Source organism: Podarcis pityusensis (assembly GCF_964106645.2).
Source record: "Podarcis pityusensis genome assembly, chromosome: 10".
In the NCBI taxonomy this organism is placed as follows: domain Eukaryota; kingdom Metazoa; phylum Chordata; class Lepidosauria; order Squamata; family Lacertidae; genus Podarcis; species Podarcis pityusensis.
Window position 1 is genome coordinate 18,370,601 of NC_138035.1, and position 24,238 is coordinate 18,394,838.

Genomic DNA, 24,238 nt, shown 5'->3' on the forward strand with positions numbered 1-24,238 from the left:
ATCCTGGGAATACCAGGTAATACAAACAACAACAATACATCAAGTTTAAAATATTATTATTTTTTTTACCCAACTTGTACCATTTATGTGTGGGGAAAACCAGATCTACACATATAGAAGAATAAGATGGTATAATGGTCTGTCATATAGTCTTTGCCTGCACAATGTGACCAAAGCAAAATACACCACATCATGCATGTATGATGCCAAACCTTTAAGAACCTGTTGGTTGTGACAGTTCAGCAGGTAGCAAAAACAAGCATGATTTACAGCACCATCATGTACATATTATCAGCTTAGAAACAAGTCCCATCAAGCACAATGAAGCTTACTCTCAAGTAAGTGGGCATGGAATTGTAGCCTGATTCTTTAGGTTGTGTTAAGCTATTATAAGGCTGCTACTTTATCCCTTTCTTTTAGGAAACACATATCTTGTCCCAACCAACCCCTACACAAAGAATGGCCAAATACCAGAACAGCATACAGATCTGGACAGGAAGTGTAGCAAACAAATAATCAGAGGTGAGGGAAGAACTTTAGTTTCCAGATGCCACAGACATTGTTGTCACAACTTTTTGATTCATTGTGAAATGTTAACTATCTTCAGCATTCTCATTTCCCTTACAAACTGAATTATTACGGGGGGGGGAGGAGTCAGAGAAAAGTTCTGTGCAAACTTGCAGGGTGGTGTGTTTTGTTTTGTTTTTAAGAAACTTCTTGGCCTTAACCTTGATTCTTCAATCAGAGCTTCTACATAGAATGGCCAAAAGCAAATGCATTTTTATGGAGGTAATCTCTCTAACAAACATATACCCCTACAGTTTCTCAAGCTATGAAATCCAAAAATAGACTACATTCTTCCCTGTTTCTTATGCAACTGTTATACACAGGACTACCATTAATGGTTCAGGTCATTCTGACAATTTGAAATAAAATCAACTCCTCAGTAGAATTCTAACTCTTCTTAAATCCAGTTGTTCCAAAGCACAATTTCTACCATATCTTGTTAAAGTAACTTTACTTTTGAAAAGTAAAATTGAATGAAAAATGCACAACTTCAGAATGGTGTTTGTATTCTGGCAACTTTGAGTAACAAACAAGATCCGGTAATAATCATCAATTTGCTTAGCAAGTGTTCTGTCTCTTTAAACAAGGGATTTAAGGAAAATGCCTAATTACAGAGGTACCCCACCTAGCATAATCTGCTAACTTACCCACTTTGCAAAGGAACCAAAAAGGAACTGGCCACAATAGAAAGGAGACTTGCTACAGTGAAAAGATCTGTTAAATTAACACATTTTCTGTCAACCAAATCAGCTGCCTCTAGTGCCATTGTTGTTGAAACAATGGAGACCCCAGGAATGGGCAGCCATTAAAAGGAACAAGTCTACTGAAAAGGATACACTCTAAGGCAAAGGGTTTGTGTGTTTAACTGGATTCTGTACTGTAGGGAAGAAGGCTAGGCTGCATTTGCATTGTTCTCACACTCAAAAGCAGATGCAAGTGATGGTGCTGTTAATGAGGAAATTTAAAAAATTCTATCCTTCAAATGCCTTTTATAACAAAACTTTAAATCTGTATTTCTAATACAGTTATTGCTAGTTATTTGGCAGATATTATTTTCTATTTTTCCAAAGCTATTTCCTCTTAACTATGAAAGCATCTATAGACATCATGAAGGGTAGATTTCCCCCCTCCTCTATACCCCACCATACAGGGACTGAACAGATGCCAGGCGTGGAGTGGCACCAATACACAATGCCATGTGGGGAAGAAGAGAAAGCCTAAGTATTAGGCTTGCTCAGTACACAAAGTTGGACTGCTTTAACCCAATACATTATTTTTGCATTGAATTAGGGCTTGTCCAGAGTTTTGCTGCAGCAGTTGCTTAATGCTTATAATGGAACCAAAAAACACACATCGTTTTGCTGAAAAATATTTCCACAAGTAATACTAATTCACAATATTACATTTTACATTTCAGCTTATTAAACTTGAAATTCTTTGTCATGGCTTGAATTTCATTCTGAAATTTGAGTAATGGCACCCATCATCTCTCCCTACCAAATCCAAAGAGTTTCCCTCAGCCATTGCAGCTACGACTCAGATTGAAAGGAAAACTCACCTCACAACAGAGCAGCATATAACACAGATATCATTTGTTTATTTGATATATTGCCCATCCTTCATTGTAAATGCTTAAAAGTCTAAATGACTTAGGCCTGCAAATAATTGAAATGCCTCTTCCTTCCCTATTGGCCCTCCTAGGTGTTAAGGTTAGCAGAGGTGTAGTTTCACCTCCCTCAAAAGTTGTGGGGTGGCTCAGGAGAGGGCATGCCCTATGGCAGCCTCCAAGCTGTGCAATTCCCTCCCAACAGAGGTGTGTCTGGCTTCTTTACTATACCATTTTCAATTAATGCTGAAGACACACCACTTTTACCCTAATCTTTCCGACACCTGAGATGTGTGTTCTCAGGCCACACCCTACTACTGTGACTATTCTGTTTTAACTGTTTTAATTCTGCATTTTAAATTCTTGTAATGCACTCTGCAACCTGCTGCTGAAGGGCAGGTAATAAATTAAAAGTAATAATAAGATCCTAGGGTAGGTCACAGCAATTTAAAAGGCAACATTAAAAACAGTTTAAAGCAAATTAAAATCATGATAGAGTATGCCCTAAAATGCATATATCTGAAATGTCAAAGGCCAGATAAAGAAGTACATCTTTAGCATAAAATGAAAACTGTATAATGAAGGTGTAATTTCACCTATCATCTAAAACAACTAATGTGGAGGTTTATTGTATTTGTTGTATCTCAATCAGGAGGGAGTTCCATAAATGGGGTGCTGCCACAGAGAATGCCCTGTCTCATATCACTATCTTGCCCACCACACCAGCTGACAGGATCAGATATCAAGAAAAGTATCCAGGCACTAGGTCACTTAGGCTTTGTAATAGCAACTCCTTGAATTGGGCCTGGGATCTTATTGGCAGCCAGACAATGAATGCTGTGGGACTGAAATAATCTCCAAACACCACGTTCTGAAATCATCTCTCCAGACTGGTGTGGAAGAACTAAAAAACAGTACTTCTAAGCAAGTTCCATTGTGTTCAGCAGTGATTACTCCCTGATAAATGTGTGTTAAGATTGCAACCACAAACACTTTTCCAAACAATGCAGATCAAACACATATCAATACTCAGCCATGAGGAAAATATATAAAACAGTGGTTTTCAACCAGTGTGCCGTGGTACCCTGGAGTGCCTTGAATGATGGTCAGGGGTGGCGCGGGCAAGAATGGCCTCTGTCCCTCCCTCCTTTGATGCCCTCCTGCATCTCTGCCTCCCAAAGACTTGAGCAGCTCTTTATTGCAGCAGCCCCAGCTACAAGCTCTGCAGGCAAATAGTTTGGAAACTGCAGCTGGTGCAGAATTCTGTGGCTCAGTTGCTCACAAGGGCAAAAAGGGTTGAGCAAATTACACCAATCCTGGCCCAACTGCACTGGCTGCCAGTTAGTTTCCAGGCAAAATTCAAAGTGCTGGTTTTGACTATACAGCCTTATTAAACGACTCGGGACCGGAAATACCACAAGGATCACCTCTCCTCATATGAACCAACTGCAATAATCATCTGAGGTCCTTTTTGTGTGTGTCCACGTCATGAGAGGTCCGGAGGGTGTCAACATGAGAATGGGCCTTTTCTGCAGTGGCTCTCCATTTGTGGAATGCTCTCGCCAGGAGGCTCACCTGGTGCCTTCATTACAAATATTTAGGTGCCAGACAATAATATACCTCTGTAACCAGGACTTTGGCTGATTAAACAATCTGTTTGTGAGAGGGGAGTTACTGGTTTTGTTTTGTTATATATTTTGTATTTCCATTTTGCTTCTTTATGCTGTAAACCACCCTGTGATCTTCGCTTGAAGGGTGGTATACAAATTTAATAGATAATAAATAAAGCCTCCAGCCCAAACTGGTCACTACTCCAAGCACTTTTAATATATGAAGATGGCGGAGAGCCCCTAAAAGTGGGCAGCATCATGGAAGAAAGTGAAGTTAGTGTCTGCAATGTGTACATTCCTTTATTCCAATTCCCCCTGCCCCGCCACACTTCTTCCATGCATCAAAGTGAGGGAATGGTAAATACCCATTTGTGAAACTGTGCCACTCAGGTTTTGAGCTAGACTAGAAGCTTGCTGTTCACCTTGCTCCAAACCTCAGTGATCTAAGCTCAGTATTATGGGGTGGAAATTTCTCAAATGTGTACTCTCGCACACAGCTTGTACCAAGATATACATGGCCGACTTGGAACAATGCTACCTATATTTCTGTCCTCAAAGGCCTCTCCACTACTTAACATCTTCATCATTTTAATGCATGGAAACCTGGCTCCTAAGAAATTCAATTAAATATTAAATTTCTTCAACCCCATTATCAACCAAAGCCTAGATTAGACATTGGGAAAAGTTCACTTTCTAGCTATCACAGAGCAACTTATACCAAACACCCATCAATCGCAACACATATCTGCATGCTTCCAGCTCCTTCTCCAGAGAGAACCACACAAATCCATCATCTACAGCCAAGCCCTATCATATAGCCATATTTGTTCCACTTCCTAAGACAGATCCATGCCCAAATTATTTCTGTCAGACATACTTAAAACTACAATACTTACCCATATAAAGAGATAGTTTGGCAAAACCAGACTGGTGTCCAGGAATCATCTCCTTCAGGACATTTCCCAGGAGAGAGAGAGAGAGAGAGAGAGAGAACACCCCTCCTTGTTACTACCCCGTTAAAATATTTTCAAAATATCACCAGTGAACTACAGCCCAAATATGACAATACTATCCTCACACAGGCTTTGGGTGCTAGGCATGTATGTTCTCTCTTACCACCAGCCTCCAGATAAAGGTTATTTACCAGCAAGAAGCTTATCTAACACCAACAAAGACCCAAGTTGCAAACTCAGTGATGCAGCTGCTGCAAGCTCAATGATGCAGCTCTGTCCCTGCTACAAGACTAATATTATCAGGGGTTCATTCACCTTCTCATTCTCCAATGAGACATATGCCAACAGTGTCTTTCTGCTGCCAACACAGGACACAAGCTTAACACAAAAATTGGTTTCCCAGAAACCAGTGGAAAAACATTTCATTAGCCTGGCACTCTGCTGCTGACCTCAAATTTACCATAATTAAACAAAAAGAGGTAAATGGGAGGCACTAGTGTGAAGCTGTGGAATTAGATTTCATCAGCAGATTTGATTCCATTCAATTTGAACTTTACCAGAACTCTTTCTTCCCAAATACAAATATTACATTAGCACAGCTAAGAATGCTTAGCAGCAGAAGTCTCCTGCCCGTCCCACCTCCTCTTGCCAATTTCAGGCAAGATTGTGTCCATTTGGGGCAATATCACAACTGAAATTGATGCAATCCTGCCTGAAATCACCACATATGGTGGCAGCGCTTCTCCGCCAGTGGCAGAAGTAGCAAGGCACACAGCGGAGGTAGGTGGTGTCAGCAGGAGTAGTATGATGCTGGTGGGGCAGCAGCAGCAGCAGTGACAGCAGCAGGGCAGGATGACATTTCATTTTCATTTCATTTCAACCTGCGGTCGGTGCTTAGCCATTCCATTAGATCAGGCATGTCCAACAGGTCGATCATTATCTACTGATTGATCGGGGGTGTCCCTGGTCGATCCTTGAACCCCCCGTTACTTTTCTAAGAAAAAAGGGGAAAAAGCTCAACAATTCTGGTCAATCCTCTAATGACAATGGGTAGATCACTGCCAGATTTTTTTTACTGTGAGTAGATTGCAGTCTTTTGGGAGTTGGGCATGCCTGCATTAGGTTATAGGAGAGGGAAAGAGATGGGCCTGCAGTTCTCTATCAGCTCTGTTGAGAAACCAACAACTTATTGTAAGCCAGAGGGACGGAACTGTCTTATAACTGACATTTGATTTTTCAATGACTTTCAGAGCCATTTTCAGTTGAAGAGAAGAATAATAATGCTTCAAATAAATAAATTTTATTATCACAGAGACTACTATTGTGAATGAGCGGCTTTATTCTTATCTTGCATACATTTGGGCTCTGCATAGAAATGTCATAGACACAATTTCATGGCCTTTTCACCCATTGTTTATACCCCCCCAATATATATGTCTGGCAACCAAGGATAACACTTTATGCTTCTGATAAACTCTAGTCCATGAAAGCATATGTCATAATAAATCTGTTCATATTGAAAGTGCTATAACTCTCTGTTGTTTATATTGACATAAGAACCATCAAAATGGTTGAGGATTGAAGTCGTACAAGCTGGAGAAAGAGTAGAATAGGCAAGAGCAATGGGTCAGCAAAGTTTTATGGTAAAAATATGCCGTGTTTCAATATTGATACTGGAGGGGACAGGTAGAAGGAACTAGTTGGGAAGGAGACATTACCACCAAAGGCAATCCACAAGTGATATTGTTTTCACTGGAGACCAAGACTTAACTTGTGTTCCCCAGAAGACAGACTGCTGACACAGTCTTGGATATCATTTCCAGTTTCTCAGCTAGATTAATAGGCTGTTCATATCTTTTCAATATGCTGGTACTTTGAAGTGTTCAGTTACTGGAGCTGCCTCAGAGATATACATATATGAAAAATAAATGTATAATATTATTGCACATGCAACTCCCTCATGTCCCACTGAACTTTTGACCTGGTCAATACTGAGCCACCTCCTCCCCTCCAAACCACAGCTGCGAAGTCTTGAAAAGAAGAACCCTGAGCCTTGTCAGGCAGCTGCCTCTGCTGAAGCCAGCATGGGGGCTTGGCTGTTCAACACTCTCTTCTCATAACAATGCCCAGAGCCTGGCCTGATGGATGCACTGCTTTATCTGAGCCAAACGGCTCTGTAAATCCACTCCCCTTCTTCAGCCTCTCATTACGCAATGATCCAAGAAAAAGAAAATGAAACATCTGCTTCCCAGATTCTGAGGCATACAGCTGTTGGTGGCACCCCACATCTGGAAGCATCACTTTCTTCCAGTCTAGTAAGCACAAGGTTATAGACTGACAATGAAAAAGAGAGTTCAGGTTGCAGTGCTGAAAACCAAAGTTTTTTTCAAGTAACTTCCATGAAGAGATCTATAAAAGTTCAGACCACAGTAAAGTTCTCTTCTGTTCTTTTAGCACCACTGATTACCCCAATTCAAGCAGAACTTATAGGCTTGCATAGATTCAGGTCTGGTAAAAATTCCAAGTGCCCTGGATATTAAGGCACCTAAAAAATGGAAATATTTACTCAGTGCCATGCAAGGCCATCATTTAAAAATGTGATGTTGATATTCAGGCATTTGAATATTTTACCAACTCTGTTAGACATTCCCATTATTTTGGCATGTACAGTTTTTAAAAATTCAGGCGGAAAGTTTTTACAACAAATTCCAATTGCTTATGCACTACCAAGGATCTCTAGCTGATGTGAAATACAGAACTTTTGTGAAATACAGAATATTTCCTTCTCTTTAGGACTTGTTTTCTGAAGGACTGTAAGATCCCAGTGAACACCAAGCATATGGGCCACTCCAAGGTTTAGGATGGTGACATTCTAATACCTTCATTTCTCTTACTTATAAATAGCACTGGAAACAAATCAGTTTCTTGCACCATTACTCAATAATCTTCAACTAGCAGTTGTTCCATCCAACTATAGCAGAGATAGAGATGAGACTGCATGGTCCACTCCCATCAATTTCGCTAGGACCAATATTATTTGGTTCTCAGCTCCCAGAACTGACTCTTCTCTCTCACTGGCCACTGAAACAGTAATGTAACTGTGGATAATTTGTACTCTTTTTCTTTTGCAGCACATCTATTAGATTAAAAACTTGAAGGCAGAAGTTCTATTGTTTCCCTAACTTTGTACAACAACTGGCAAACTTTCTTTTTTTTAAAAAACAAACACCTCTCTGTTAAGTATTTGTTATGTTCTAGATTCTATGTTATTAAGCACTTTATAAATAGTAATAATAACACATTCTTTTCCCTTCTGACAGTACTCATCATTAGCATTATTTATTGATTAAAAAACACAAAAATGCACAATGGGGTGCAGTACAAATATGTTATATTATTTCTGGATCCAGATATGACTCAATGCCGGGCTGAAAACCATACATGGCAACTCTCACTATGAAGACAGAACCTGGGAAATCATTAGCTAATTGTTTTGTGGACATATCAAAACTCAGGCTGACCTGGAAAAAGAAATGTGCATTGTGGGCCAAAAAAGGATCATGAAGGTTTCTCCAGCAATGTTAGGTAAAAGATAATGTCAAGTTCTTGCTTTTCTTGCTGCAGCTCATAGAGCTCAGGAAGCTTGGCCCTTAGAAACATCTGGGACTTGGCAAGGCCATTAACCAAATTAGGTTAGCAATAATGAGGCAGATATTGTCCATCATTATTTATTTTATTATTAATATTTAAAGGTATTAAGAAATCTTGTCATCTCATAAAACATCGGGGAAATGTACAGCAATACAGTACACTCACAACTTACACACATAAACCTGTGCATTCAGGTTTATGAGCCTGGCCAAAAAAAAAGCGGGGGGTTAAATGGCAGCGGAAAGGAGGTAGGCATTGGGGGGGGGGGCACTTTGGCAATCCCACCTGCCATTGCAGCCAGTGCATTTTGACTATACACAATTTTTGTTTTAGGTGCTATCCCCAGAACATAATCCCCAAATAAGTTGCATGCTTACTGTATGTAATCAATAAAAATGAGAATAATAAATAAAAACAGTACAAAATAATCATTAACTGATTTTAAACAGCTTGCATAGGCCTATCAGCAGTGAAAAATGAAAAATAAAGAGTCTTCAAGAGATACCTGAATGTCAAAGGCCAGGATGCTTGCCAAATCCCTACTGGAAGAGCATTCCATAGCATGGGACAGGTGACACTAAATGCCCAGCTTCTGGTTGAGACCAATCAGGCCTCTGTAACATGGAAGACAACTAACAGTGCTCCTCTGAATGATCTCATTGATTGAACTGGGATAGAAAGGCTCTGGTGGTCCTTAAGGTATCCTGGACAAGTTGTTCAGGGCTTTATATATCAACACAAGAATCTTGAACCTTGTGTGGTAGCTTTTGAGCAGCCAGTAAAGGTATGTTACCAGAGGTGGCCACCTGCCTCCATCAGCAATCTAGTCACTATCTAGTGAATTCTGTACTAGCTGGAGCTTCAGGCCCAGGCCAAAGGGCAGCCACACAGATTACATTACAGCCTCAAGGTTACCAATGCATGGACTACGATGACCAAGATATCCCAATAAAGATACAGCTGGCATACCAGACAAAGCTGGTAAAAGGCAGTCCTAGTCACTGGTCAGTTAGGCAGCTAATGACACATATGTATCCAGGAGTATCCACTCTTCAGAGGGAGTGCAACCTGAACAGGCTACTTACTGCCCTATCTTTGAGACATGGGAAGCACAGAGCTTCTGCTTTCCCAAGAATGAAACTCAGTTTATTGGCCCTCATCTAATCTACCACTGCATTAAGGCACTGATCCAGAGCTTGCACAGCCTCTCCTGATCCAAATATTAAGGAGAGACAGAGCTGTATGTCAGGCATAGACAAACTCGGCCCTCCAGATGTTTTGGGACTACAACGCCCATCAACCCTGACCACTGGTCCTGTTAGCTAGGGATGATGGGCGTTGTAGTTCCAAAACATCTGGAGGGCCGAGTTTGCCTATGCTTGCTGTATGTCATCAGTGTACTGACGGCACCATGCTTCAAAACCTTTAATGACCACCTTCATACAAATGCTAGAGAGCATTGCGGACAAAATGGTGCCCTGCAGAAACCCATCCCATACAGTTGATCTAGGAGTGGTCAATGGTATCAAAGGCCACTGAGAGATCAAGTAAGTATAATAGTGTCATTTGATATTCTTATCCATCAGGGTGATCAAATCTGATGCAGTTTCCAAACCAGGGCTAAACACAAATATAAATAATCAGTGTCATCCAGAAGCACTTGCAGTTGCTCCACACATTTTTTTTCCACCTCCCTCCCAAAGGAGAATGTATTTAATTTCTGATATAAAAAATACATAGGGCTGCAATGTAAATTACATGATTGGTCAAATAATTTATAACAACTGTTAAACTAATGCCTCCCCTCTTGCTCGCTCTTCTAGTGATGATATACATCCAGCAACTCAATTTCCTGTGTAACTCATACTGAAAGCAGAAGTAACTCCAAGCATGGAATTTGGAATACACAGTACATTATCTCTGTGTATCAACAGACAGAATATGAGGAGGAAAAGGAACAAACCCGGCCAAAATATATCCTTCCTTCCTGTTCGTTATTCTTGTTAATCAGCTTTTTATCCTCAACATGTACCTGTGCCCTGTTCTTCCTGGAAAGGGGGATCAGGATCTTGGCCATGATTTTTAAAGTAATAGTTTAAGTCTCTTCAACTACGTCAATAGTGATAATTACTGTCTATCGTTTTACAAGTCTATTGCCTAATCTTCAAGATGTATACTTCTAACAACATAAAAGTGAGAATCAATCCAATAAATTGTTGATGTGCCAAGGCATATGATAGTTTCAAGACTGCCATCCAGACTGAAGGGGCTAAAGCTTCAGTTCAAAGCACACTTACCAGGAAGTAAGTTTTACTGAATACAGAGAAGCTTGCTCTTGAATAAAATGCACACGATCAGACTGTCTGTAACACATGCTGCCTATGCTCTTTTGCATTTTCAGCACTGAAATTACCTAGAAGAGAAGGAATAATGGCTGTGCCAATAAGGGCCACAGAAATTTTCTGTCTATCTGCTGTATCAGCTATGCCAAAGTATCCACAAAGACAAGACTGTTAAGGAGTTTGTCATCTGAAAAACCGTAGAAGCAGAAACAGTCCAAGTTCAGGAGCAAGTGTATGTTACTCATTTGTGCTGCCCAAGCTCTATGTGAAGCTTCATTATTTTTTTAGCTGTGGCATCTGAAGCAAGGTGGTGAGGAACTGTTTCCATGGGGCCTGGAAAGACCATACGCATCCATCAGGCCTGCTGGTCCTGTGCCAGGACCATCTTTTAGGTAAGGAGATGGGTTTGAGTGATGTCAGCTTCTGCCATTGACTCAATAAATTTACAGGGTTAAAACAAATGTGTTTCTTGTGTTTGTTACACAACACTGAAAATACAGGCATCAACAGAAGGCTGAAATTCAAGTTACTAAAAAAAGAACATGGCAGACACAATTAGTAGTCTAGAGATGATTTTGTTGTTAGAATGGGTTCTTGCTCTTCCACACACACATCATCCCCTATTTCTGAGAATACAGTTTGACCTCAAGTATGACAAGCTTCAGGTAGAATGGGGACATATATCCTGTGCCCCAAGCCTGATGTGGTCATGGAACTGCCACTTAGATGGAGGCATAACTGCTGGTACTATGGACTGCCATTCAATGGAAAATCCATAGTGACACTAAGGTGGATCCTCTAGGGAAAAAATCTGCATGTCAAAAGAGAAACAAAAGAAGAGGAGAATGTAAAAAACACTAAAGAGACCATCATGCTAAGCCTTTAGATATAAAGTGCTCAGCATCCAAAGCTAGTGTAAATGGTTGGGTTATCACCCAAACATTGGTCATTCTATTTAACTCTGCTTCTGTCTGTCAAATGTTCATAATCTCTTGTATTATAGAAATCTCTAAGGACCAATTCATATAACTGTGGCACCACAACAAATAGAAAAGCTACTGAACATAACAAATATACAAAGGACAGGTTCTCTGTTTCATCGATTCATTGAGTGAATCCACTATCAGCTTCACATGTTCATTACGGTTAAGTCATTGGAGCTTACAAGTCCTTGTAAAGTGATAAAATGTTTGAGTATATAATCAATAAAATCACTCTTTGCCAATATTTTCAATGTCTTTAATAAATACCGCATTTAATATAAATATTCCTAAGAGTAAAAAAAGTGCTTCATTCAAATGTTGTTTAACATAAATGGGGTGGGGGAGAGATTTCAGAAAAAAAGCTGTTTTTATTGACATCCCTCTTCCTATGATGGAGGAAATCATACAAATTGCTCTGTGCAAAATGCTTCTCTCCTGACACCTGTAGCCATAGTAGAGAGTTGCAAAAGGGGAAAGTGCTGTCCACAGCTGTAATCCCTGTGGTAGATTAAAACAATGCTGAAGGATATTCCAGACTTTTTATCACTTTACTGGCCCTTTGTTCCTGTCCAACTATAGCACAAAAGTACAAATGGTTGCACCCTCAGCAGTCCATGTTGTGAAGAGTCACAAGAGATTCAATGTACAAGCAATGATGTCAAGTAGAAGCTTTGACATTTATTTTGTCAGCCTCCTTTCTGAAGTTTGATTGAACCCATATGGGACTCCCATGTTTAGAGGGGAAATGGAATTCACCAACCTACCCTGCAGTGTTTCTCTGCCTTCCATCTATCTTTTTACCATCTGTCCTGTCTATAGATTTTCCAGGAAGGGGGGGGCCTGCACATTCCCAACAGGCTCTTCCTACCCCTTCCTACTCTTCCATTTCCCCCAGATGTGACCCCATTTAGAAGCCACTGCATAAAGTTTATGCAATTGTGCCTCTGTGTCACTTATTTTCAGTGATAACAAACTTCTATTTCATGTCCCACCAAAAAAAGAAAAGAGATTCTTACACCCTTTTTACTTCTTGCCAAATAATAGTCTACTCTAAATGAACATGTTAAAAATATAGGGGGAGGAGTTTGGGGAGGGAAAATCAAACACAGCATGACACAAAATCAGAACTTCTTCCCCATCCCCCAAAAGAGGAGGCAGTTGCTCCTCCAGACCATATTAAATGTTTACATTTGACAAGCACCTTCTAGAAACTGAAGTCCAAACTCACTTTTGAAGCAAACCAGATGCTAATTTGGGCTTCCAAAGGTGAAAGGCTAGTGCAATTGCCCTTTATCATTGTAAATTCAAGATCTTTCCCCCTTGCTTCATGTGCTTGGCAAGAGAACCTCCTCTTGAGAGTCTACATCAATAAGTTGGGGAGGGGCCCTCTTTGATAAGGAACTCCATCACTGGGAGATCCTTCCTCCTTTCAAAAATTTAGCACTGCATAAGGGATTCTCTCCAAAATTAACATCCTTCAAAGAGTTTTAAGAATTCTCACATGCTGTTGAACTGAACATCTTTAGAAAGGTGGCTTACAAACCTTTGAAAATCAGAGGCATCTCATTGCAATTCCTAACCCTCCTAGAATGAATCTAGCTAAAAGGAAGATTAAAGACACATAAATATAATCTTGACATGCCTCCTCCCATTAGTACCATTCACATCCAAAATATTCAGCACAGTACTGTGGTGACAATTATTCAAAATAATAGCAGGCACACTTAAGCACATTCGTAGGAAAGACCTGTGAATGTCTAACTGTTGGGCTGTGATTGGTGGTCAGTCACACCTACAAAATGTATTAGATCAGAAGATGGAATGCATTGTGAAAATTAGTCACAAGATTCTGCTACAGTGAATAGGTGTTAGTGGCAGTGCAAATTCATCACAAATTTATATTGTGCTCCCTACAAAAGGATTTAGAAACTGAGTCACTAATAGTATATACCTCTTAAAGGGTTGCTTTCAACCAGCAATTCTCAAAATTTCAGTACAGAATTATGAATACATGCATGCTTCCGTCAGTAGGTTGCAGAATCGCATCCCCTGCCTTATAAATGGCCAGTGTCCAACAAGACACAGCATTTAACAACCTGGGGGCAAGTGACATTTTAAAAGGGGGGAAAAGTGAACAGATTCTTTATTTTTCCTTCAGGGAGCAATGTAACTTATACTCATTTCTGTCTAGCTAGCTTCCACCCTGCTTTCCTCAAGTTTTCAGTCAAGAATGATACTTGTATAGGTCACAAAAGACCAAACTCCTCCTAGCACTGCCATTTTGAGTAGTGAATGTGTTTTCTATAATTCCAAAGTGCTGTCCATTACATACATTTTTTATAGAATCATAGAATTGTACAGGATCATCTAGTCCAACCACCTCCGATGCAGGAATCTCAACTAAAAGCATCCATGTCAGATGGCCATCCAACTTCTGCTTAAAAATCAACAGTGAAGGAGAGTCCACCACCTTCTGAAGTATTATAATACTTAGTAGGATAGTAAATGCTTCAGCTGATATGACAGTCTGCAATGTTAAAGTAGCAATATCCCAGTTTCTAATAGGCTTCTAAAGATCTTTACATGTTGACACACATCCTTTTCATTTGTCTTCCAAATCCTGCATCGCAGTAATAATTGAACTGCAGTACCAATCCACCCTTTTAGACATCACACCCCAACTACTTAATATTTCACATTTGCAATTTCCCTTAGACTCTCTTAGACTGGAAATCAATCTCTGGTTCTTGGCAAGAACAGTCTTTGATGTACACTTTAAAGTTTGAAAGAGCATCAGAGGCACCAAAGTTGTTACATCTGCTATAAACAGATGGCAAACCCCAGGTTTAATCACATTGGCCTAAGCTGCTTAGGATCTTGGGACTATGAGCCAGAGCCTCTGGGAGGTCTGTTGTGGGTACAATCTCTCTTTCACACACACACACACACACACACACACCACGTTCTTCCATCTGATCTCATTATCCTTATTTATTGAATTCTACAACACACCACAAGAAGGAGTAAGGTCACCGCCTCAAGTTGCTGCACTTTTATCTGTAACATTCAACACTGAAAAAGTACATAGCATTGTATTTTAAGGGTGTGCACTGAAACAAACGGGTGAGCAACTACTTCAAAAAACCCATTGTAATACTGAACTGATTGACAAAATACCCCAAATTCCAGAAAAGGGTCACTAAAAACTATAAAACTGAGAGACAAATGTAGCTTTCTAATTGTAGCAATATAGTAGTATCAAAGTATTTTTCTGCCACTTGCATGATTATCCGTTTACTGAACCTGAGCCCTATGAACTAAGCAGATTTCCGAACTTTATTTTTAATTAATGTAAACTTGCTGCCACTCTTTAAACAGAATAGATCCAAACTCCTGAGAATACTGAAAATGAGTGGAGAATGGGAGGGCTGAACACACACACACCCTTCTGGATTGTCACAAAGCTCAGAGCTCGATTGTCACAAAGCCCCAGGGCAGCATGTGGCACCTCCATCACAAGCAGGCAGAAGTAAAACTCCATTCTCTCCTACTCATCCTTTCCCTGAAGGGATAATGGCAGCAAAACAACAAACTCTTCCAAGCTATCAGTCAGGGCCACCAAAGGAGGGGGGAGGGAGAGGAAGGACAGAGATCAGCACTGTCCTTTCCTACGGGGACTGGGGGATCTAACAGTCTCTTTCCTTCCTCCCATGACCAATATGGGAGCTTGAGGAAAGGGAGAGGGCAACAAAAGGGGTGTTTTTAGAATTAGGAACAACCTCCCCCCATTTTACTGGTGAGTAGACGGGTAAAACAATACGTTCGAGGTAATAGACTGACGGAGCCCGTTTCGGTTTAGCAGTGTTTGTAGCAATTCAGATCGGTCTTGATTCAGTTCTCCGCCGGTCTCGCACACTTCGGGTCCTGGTGGAACAGGCAAGGACGGATCCCGACCAACCCACCCACCCCTCATTCCTTGGATTTGCAAAGACTCTCTTAATCACGGCTGTTATCTTCCCAGGAGGAAGGATTGTGAAGGCTGGTGTGGTCATCATCCCCACCCCCACCACTCATTTGTTAGATACCCTCGAAACGTACAAAAATTAAGAGGTGAAAAACAAAACAAACATGTACTTTGTCGCAGTTCTCCATCTATGTGTAACTAATTCTGCCGCCACCCCTTGCCCTCCAGGAACTGCGCGTCCTCCGATTCATCAATCGCTAAAAGTACTTTGGAGACCAAGCATGCATCAGCCATTTCAGTGCAACCGTGCATATTTACTCAGAAGTAAGTCCTACTAGTTTCAACGGGGCTTACTCCAAGATAAGTGAGAGAAGGATGGCAAAGCCACCCAGGAAGAGTTAAGAGCATGATTGCCGGCACTTTTAAAAATGAAATTAATAATTTTTTTTTTTAAGAAATCCGGGAGAACGGGTGAAAACATTCAGTCAACATCCCTTTCTGGAGAAGGATCAATATCGAACTCGCCGAACAAAACTCTCTTGTCTTAAAAGAAAATTGGGCAGACAATAACAAGTAGGGGGTGGGCGGGTCGCAGTTGTTTCCCCCCCCCCTCTCTCTCTCACACACACACACACACACAGCCCACTGACCCTAAAAGCCTTCCGGCTAAGGAGAGAGGGAGAGAAGGCAGGCAAAACAGAGGCGAGCGGAGTTATTGTCCCGTCCCATCCCTTCTCCTCCTTGAGGGGGAGGCGGGGCCGCCGGATCGATCGGTCGGTCCCATTTATCGACCGAGCGGGTCCCTCTCTCTTTTCCACTTCATCTTTTAATGTTATTATTATTATTATTATTTCGGAGCCCGACTCACCTCGATCTCGAAGTCGGGCAGTCGGAAAGCGGTCCTGAAGAGGGAGCAGAAGTGAGCGATGGCCGGCACTTCCCACCAAGAGCGCAGCTCGCTCAAGAGACCAGCCGCCGCCGCCGTCGCTGCCGCCGACGTCCCCTCCGGATCTCCGCTCGCGGCTGCCGAAGCGGCAGAAGCAGCAGTAGCAGCCGCCGAGACCACCACCACTCCTCCGCCGCCGCCGCCGCCACCACAACCACCGTCCTCCTCCGGGCACATCGCCCCTTTCCCCAGCGCCCCTCAGAGACCGCTGCTTTGCCGGTGTCCGCCGCGAGAGAGACGGGGGTGGGTCTCCTCCTTTTCCTCCCCACCCCGACCGAAAGGACTCTCTTTTTTTCTCTCTCTCGCCCTCAGCCTCTTTCAGCAGCCGCAGCTGCCCCCTCCGCGCCGACTCCTCCGCATGGGGCTTGTCCGGGCTGGCGCCTCCTCAGCCGCCGCCTCCTGCTCCTCCTCCCTCGCTTGCTCGCGGGTCTCTAAGGCAGGCGGGGGCGGCGCTGCTGCTGGAGGCTGCCGCCACACGGACCCATCTTCCACCTTCACCTCAGGTCGCCGCTACTGCCCCGTCCATACAATGTATATTTATAGATATTATTTTATATATATATATTTTAAAAAGGAGAAGAAGAAACTGCGCTTCAACCAGCCGGGGAAACAGATGGGGCTTAGGAAGGGGGGGAAAGGGCGCTGGGGGCGGGTGAGAGCGACTCGTGCGGATGCGATGCGAGGAGGGTGGCGACGACGGGGGGACGGTTGTCGAGCGCGCGACGGTGAGAGGCGGGGTCCGAAAGGAGAAAGAAGGCGTGTCTGCGCGAGCAGGGGGCGGGGTCTGGCCGGCAGGGCGCGCGGGGGAGGAGGAGCAGTATTTGTATGGAAGGAGGCATCAAACTCCTCTCATGCGTTGGGACAGAGAGGGGGGGGAGGCGGGAGTATAGCCCAGAGAGGCAGGAGGAGGAGCCTATGGGCGAACTTTTTAGGGGAGCGGAGGAGCCCGCGCGCGAGTCGTGGGAGGAAGGGGCGGAGCTTCGAGAGCGAATCGTGTGGAGAAAATGGGCTTCTGGAGAGCCGTTAAAAGGCTCGTGAGCGCAAGTTAAAAAAAAAAAAAAAAACCGGGAGGAGGAGGAGCCGGCATTGGAAAACTCTCCGCGCACGAGGCGTAGGCGGGGCTGCTCTTTATCATAACAACACCTTCGCCCCGCCTTTTTTCCTACGGGCAGCCAATTGGGGACCTCGCGCTGGGTGGGGCTCTTGATTAAAGCGTTCTCTGTGGCTGTGAGGAAAAAAGGGGGGGGTCTCTTTTTGTAGGCGAAGGAGGTTGGCGGAGGCGGAGTTTTCTCTCTTCGAAATTTAGTTACGCTCTGAGCACCGCAGTAGTTCAGAGCCGCTTACCCGGTGGGTTCTTCTGTGAGAGGGAGGGAGGCCCTGTTTTTTGCATTCTCAGAGGATTTTGAGTCAGGAATTCAGTTAGTGGAGTTTTTATTTTATTTTTATTCCTCGGATTCCGTGAGATATATATATATTTAGGGCTTCTTTCTGTGAACATTTTTAGCCTTCGCAAATTGTGCCTTGAGGTCTTTTTGTAACTTGGAGGCTCAGCGATCCTGTTAACTCAGTGGTTGTGATACCATTCTTCGCTTCCTTTTGTTTTGTTTTTTACTTGGTTATTGTTTATCTCTGATTTTTAGACGAACGAAACGTGAAATTATAAGAGGGTTAAAATGACCCTGCTACGCAGCCTGTGCTACAAAACTAAATTGCTTAGGCTTCAAGTGGTTTTATTTCCCAGATTGTGTATAGGATTTTAAGCCTCGGCGCGCATGTGGTAACAGGTAGTGCGCAAGTCTTTGCGTGGCTAACAGGAACGTCTTGCTGGGCGTATTTGATCCAAGGGTTTCCTTCTCTCTGCTTGGAGGAGGAGATGATTTCTGACAAATACTGTACTGCAAGGAGTAAATGGTGTGTGTATTGCAGTTTTGGCAAACTTGCCGTTCATATACAGGATTGATTTAGTATTCCTCACTGTTGTACTTTCAATTGGGGGAACTAGTTATAGGGGAGAGTGTCCCGTTTCCCCCACTTCAAAACGTGCTTGTGGTTTATAATCCATGTTGGTGATTTCGAATACAGAACTCTAGGATTATAAATTTCTCTGCAGTCGTTACATGAAATCTTGGGGTTTACAGAGTCTAAATGGGAACTAAGCACACCTTTTTTTGGAAAAAATCCAGAACAGAATTGGGAGTGCTTAAAACCCGCTTGTTTATTTAAGTGAACGTCTTGGATTGTCTCACTCAACTTTTAAACGTGAAAACAGTTCTTGTGTACTTTAAAACGAACAAATTTATTGTGGCGTAATTTAGTGTTTGCGGACTACAAGCCACTTCATCAGATATAAGAAATAAAGTTTCACTGTGTTTTTATGTTTTGTTTGCAGAAGAGTCTGAGCTCTGCCTTCTTTGTGGAGATGCTGCGTTGATGCTTTCTACTTCAAACTAGCAGCCTCTGTTAATGAATGTTTCTCTCCTGAAAGCTATTTACACTCCTCCATCAGGAAGTAATAATAATTCGTTGTAAACTAGCAGCTGTTTTTCAGCCAGAATGTGTTATCAAGTGGGAAATAAACTATAAACAAATCTGAGTTTCTAGAATTTTAGGAGTTTTCAGTTGTTGCTTCAAAACTTGTACAGTTATTTGTAGTTTATTTTAAAAACTTAAATTACTGACAATCCAGAAAAAAGTGTCTGTTTCTCCATTGAACATCTGCATCTAGATCTAAGGCAGCTGCTCAGCTAGATATACCGGTATTTATAACCATTTTGAACAACCAACAAATCCTCAAACCTAACTGTACACACACACCCCTGGCATTGCTGAAAGCAGTGTGAATAAAGAAAATATGAATTGGAATTTTAGAAAGCAAATCTGTGCAGAAAGTGAATTCAGTGCTATAACAATCCAAAGCAGATACCGATCCCTCCATAAAGACAGAGAAGGTTATACTGCTTGAGAAAGTACCATTTGTTACAAAAGAGCTAGACTAGCTTTTGTGCTCAATATTAATTTTACACTGTTGACACCTTTTTCAATTTAAGTGTTGGCTGTTGTTTCGAATAAGGCATTTCATTCCTCTCCTATAAAAAACCAAAAAGAACAGACACCCCAAACCTTAGAATACAAAAGTTCCCAACAAACAAAAATATCAATATGTGTTTGTTTGTTGGTGTATTTAAAATGAAAACTTAATAAAAAGCATATTAAAAAATAAATAAATACAAAAGTTCCCAAAATAAATTCATTGCAAGAACAAGAAAACAGTCTTCTTTAAAATGTCCCACGCCTGTGCAATAACACTGGACTTGGATAAGAGTTGATGGGCAGGTTTCTTCTGCTCCTCAAGAAGAGGAGTATCCAAGAATAATACTAAGATTAATACTTCTGCCTTCCAAAACAGAAGCAAAGTAATTATCATAGCGATCTGATACTATACCATTGTCGATAGCACCGCTGAATTCAGTGGAGTTTCACTTCCAAATTGAAGAGCATAAGTGCAACTTCACTGGGAGGAAGGATGGGATAAAAATAAATTGAGTAATACTTAGAAGAAGAGGGACTTAAATTCCTTGTAGGGGTGCATAATATTTCAGATGTAATCACTGAACGGTCTGCATTATGCAGGAAGTTTCTTCCTCACACATTATGCAGTCTGATCCTACAAAACTTTTTTAGTGAATAGCCACATTGTTTACATGCAACTTTTTCCAGGTTAGTATGCATAGATTTAAAGCCTGAGAATGGGAGAAAGCCCCATGGCTGTACAGTTCAATGGGGCTTCCTTCATCAGGTTTGGTGGCATTCCTTTCCAAGCAAACCACTCCCTCTAATAAATAATTCAAGTGGTCAATGGAACACATTTTTTTTCTTAAAGAACCTAAGGGACAAACATATTTCCTGGTCCCTCCTACACAAAATCCCCATTCAGTTATGAGCATGCTTAGTAGCCATGGTGTAATCTGGGTCACTTGGAAAAGAAAAATGGAAAATGAGGGACTAAACTGAGTGTCCTGGAAGAGGATGTAGTTTGCTGGAACCCTGAACAGGAGCTCTCCTCTTAAGAGGAGAGGGCGCACTGCAATATCCTGTTACCAGTTCCACTCGTATGTCAGAATTGTTAAACTTACTGTTGTGGATGTAAGAACTCTGGAATGCTAAAAAATACTTCTGGTAATTTAAACTGTTATTCCAGAATTAAAATGAAATTGGAGTGCAGTTAAGTTAAAATTCAAGTTACTTACCAAAGCTGCATCTGACTGCCCTTTTAAAATGAGTAAGGAACTAGGAACAAACTTCAACCTCATGAGAAGTCCCGGACTCTACTCAGACTTCATTGTCACTTTTATTATATTAACAAATTTACTCTTGGAGTGAGAGCCAATGAGATGGTGAAATACATGAGCTACAACCTGAAAAGCTCCTGTTTCAAAGTTCATTTCAGCTGTCGGCAGTCTTAGAGAAGCTGGTTTTGTTTTTTAAAAAAAAGTGTTGAGTTGCACTTAATTTTGTTACAGGACACCAACTATAACATGTATTTCAAACAGCCAGGTTTTCAAGCAATACAGTGGCACCTCCAGTTACGAACTGAATTCGTTCCAGAGGTCCGTTCCTAACCCGAAACCGTTCTTAACCTGAGGCGCGCTTTTGCTAATGAGGCGCATCCCGGGGCAAAGTTCGCTACCAGGAGACCTACTTCTGGGTTAGCAGAGCTCGTTACCCGAAGTGTTTGTAAGGAGGACGGTACGTAACCTGAGGTTCCACTGTATTTTCTTGTTCACAACTTCTGTATATGTTGCATGGAAACCTGAGCACTTAAACTTGTGTCATATGTTTGGGCCATATTTTGTACTTTGGTATCTGTACCCAAGTACAAAAACCCTGAATCTGGTCCTCAGTCTCCCCCAATGCCAGCTTACATTGTCTTTTTTTTGTATGTCTTTATTTAAAAAAAGAAAAGAAACATGAAATTGTAGCTCATTACATATGCTTCCTCATTTGTCATAGAAACTCTGTGTTTCCTTTACTTCAGAACAATATTGTTCCTTGGGGCATAATTGCCCCTTATTTCATACACCAACTTTATTTAATTAAAACACTAACATTTCACTTTATTGCCATAAGTGGTTCTTAAAGCAATATTACATAATATTCACAAAATAAAATTGCAATCAGATAGAGTACAGGAACTAGAATTCAATGCAGTGTTTGAAACTTCCATTGTTCTAGGCGCATTTTGCGATAGGGAATTTCTGAATTCTGGGCGTAGTACTACGCCTAAGATTTCAGATTAAAACTTCAGAGTGGGAGGAAAGGAGGACCTTTTTCTGCCCTCCTCCCTTTCAGCTACTCTCTGAAAACTGTACAAGAGACCCTCTTAAGAATATTAGGGGGGTGGGCAAGGGAAGGACTAGTCCATGTGAAAAATAAGCATAATATTTTAGCTGCAGTTCATTCATTTTCAGCTTTGTATTCCTGTTGTTAAAAAAAGTGTGCCTAGACATTCCATTGTTGTGCCCATAACCTAGGTTTAAAGTGCCATTTAGCGCCTAGCTTTCATATCTGTTTCTAACACTGATTGCATGGTGTCCAAAAAGAACCATGATTTTTTTAGGTGGCATTTTCTGCCATCATCCTTGTATCATTCTAGGCACTGGCTTCCACCAAAGTTCTCTGTGGCAAAGGAGTGGGGCTGAGAAGCTGGAACTTGTTTCAGCCTATGATGGAAGCAGCCTTCCCTTGCTGGCAGTTGCCAGGTAACAGCTCCCACCAAGGTCCTCAGAGACTAGTGAGTGTGGCTGAGCTAGCAACAGGCCTTTTGGGGCAAGGAAGTGAACCTAAGCAGCTGGATCTTGCTCAGCCCCTGGTGGAAGCAATCTTCCCCTGCTGCTGCTTCCCTTCTTCATGTTATTGTATTGTACAATAAGTGATGATCAAAAGTAAACATTTAAAACTGTCTTCTATAGTGTATAACAAATAGAATGTCATTATCCACCAAATTTAAGCACTTCTTGACTTCAGTTAACAATTTAAGCACATAACACCCAGTGAAATAAAAATGCTTAAATTTTGACTGGATCATGCCCATAGATGTTTTTCTTCTTAATGGTCACTACTTTTGTGGCTCAGTAATGTTGGCATATACAACAGGTGAGGTTCTGTAAAAGAAAGTTTTGGCTTGACAGAGGAATCAGTATCTTATACTATCAAGCTTTGCAAATGCCAGAGAAATAGTATGTTGGATATCATGCGGAGATGGAATGAACTGTGAAATACAATTTTGGCAGTAACATTTAAAATAAAAAATGATGTGTACAAGTGAGACAGGAGCTCTTGTTTACCCCTTCTCATAACACAGGATTAAGAGGCCATCTACTGCTATTGAAAGGCAACAAATTTAAAATGATAAAAGGAAATACTTCACACAGTGCACAATTAACATGTGGAATTCATTATCCTAAGATATTGCTAAGGCCAAGAGTTTAGTAGGTTTGAAAAAAGGAGCAGACATTTATATGGCTATTGAGACCATCTGTGGCTACATTAGATGGGATGAAAAACGTTTTTTTCTAAGGGATATAAAAATCCTCCTGCTTTAAGGCATAGAATAACAACTTACTGATGGTGGGGATTAGAGAGCAACTTCCCTTTTTGTGCAGGTTCTTTGGTAATTGTCCATTCTAGGATTTTATGCACTTTTCTTTGAATCATGTAGTCCTGGCAGCTGGCAGCAAAGGGATTCTAAATTAGCAGACCTACCATCCATCGTTCTAGTGTTCCTAGTATGATGGGAATTACAAGGGCTGCTATACTGCTGTGGATAAACACTACTATGCGTACTGCGCTGTAACATAAGAGTAAATGACAGCATTCCTGAGACTCAAGTCTGGCTGACTTATAAATGTTACACCTCCAATAGAGATCCAGCAATTCTCTCTTCTCAAAGTGTCCACTTCAATATATTCAGGGGGTGGTGGTTATTATTTACCTGTAACCATTGTTGTGTTGTTTCTCCCCAATTATGCACATGATTTGCTTTTTTGAAAAACCCAGCCTGAGAGAGCTGATTCACATGCACACAAAATGTCAGGCTGAGATGATCATGTCCCCATTTGGAAAAACGCTGACTGACATTCAGCTCTGCAATGGGAGGCAGCTGCTCTCTTGAGTATTGTGTCAGCCTGTGCTGGATTAAACCAGCTCCAGCTATAGTAAGCAAAGTGCACAGGAGGAGACTAAAGACAAGGGAATGATGGTTTATATGAGAAATCTCAAGATCTTTGGAATGTAGGTAAGCTCTCCTGGCAGTAATGTGTGGTGCAATACTATGCATGCCTACTCAAAAATAAATCCTATTGCTTTAACAAGACTTGCTCATCAGTAACGTGTACCTAGGATTGCAGCCTTAAGAGTACTGTATTAAAAGCATTTCACCCTAAATTATCTGGTAATCCTTATTTCAGTCTGAAAGGTAGGTTACGGTAGTTTCATTAGCTTTCCTGCTGCAGTTTGGTGCTGGGGTGGAGGCTGAGGCAGAGCAAGTTGCTTGCCTGAGGTCACCTAGTAAATTCCTGTCAGAAGTAAAATTCACAATATCTTGTTTTACAGATCAG

General features: G+C 41.6%; 1 protein-coding gene across 3 annotated transcripts in view; it reads right to left on the reverse strand.

Annotated features, from left to right (window-relative positions):
* Positions 1 to 16,939, reverse strand: part of CECR2 (CECR2 histone acetyl-lysine reader) — a 121,116-nt gene extending 104,177 nt beyond the window's left edge. For all 3 annotated transcript variants that reach the window (XR_013977024.1, XR_013977025.1, XM_080971567.1), the window contains exon 1: positions 16,545 to 16,939. Coding sequence is in view for 1 of the 3 variants with exons in the window: in XM_080971567.1 (XP_080827693.1) it covers positions 16,545 to 16,799 (255 nt within the window). In the remaining 2 variants the exon portion in view is untranslated. The remainder of the gene's footprint in view (positions 1 to 16,544) is intronic.
* Positions 16,940 to 24,238: the final 7,299 nt, after the last annotated feature.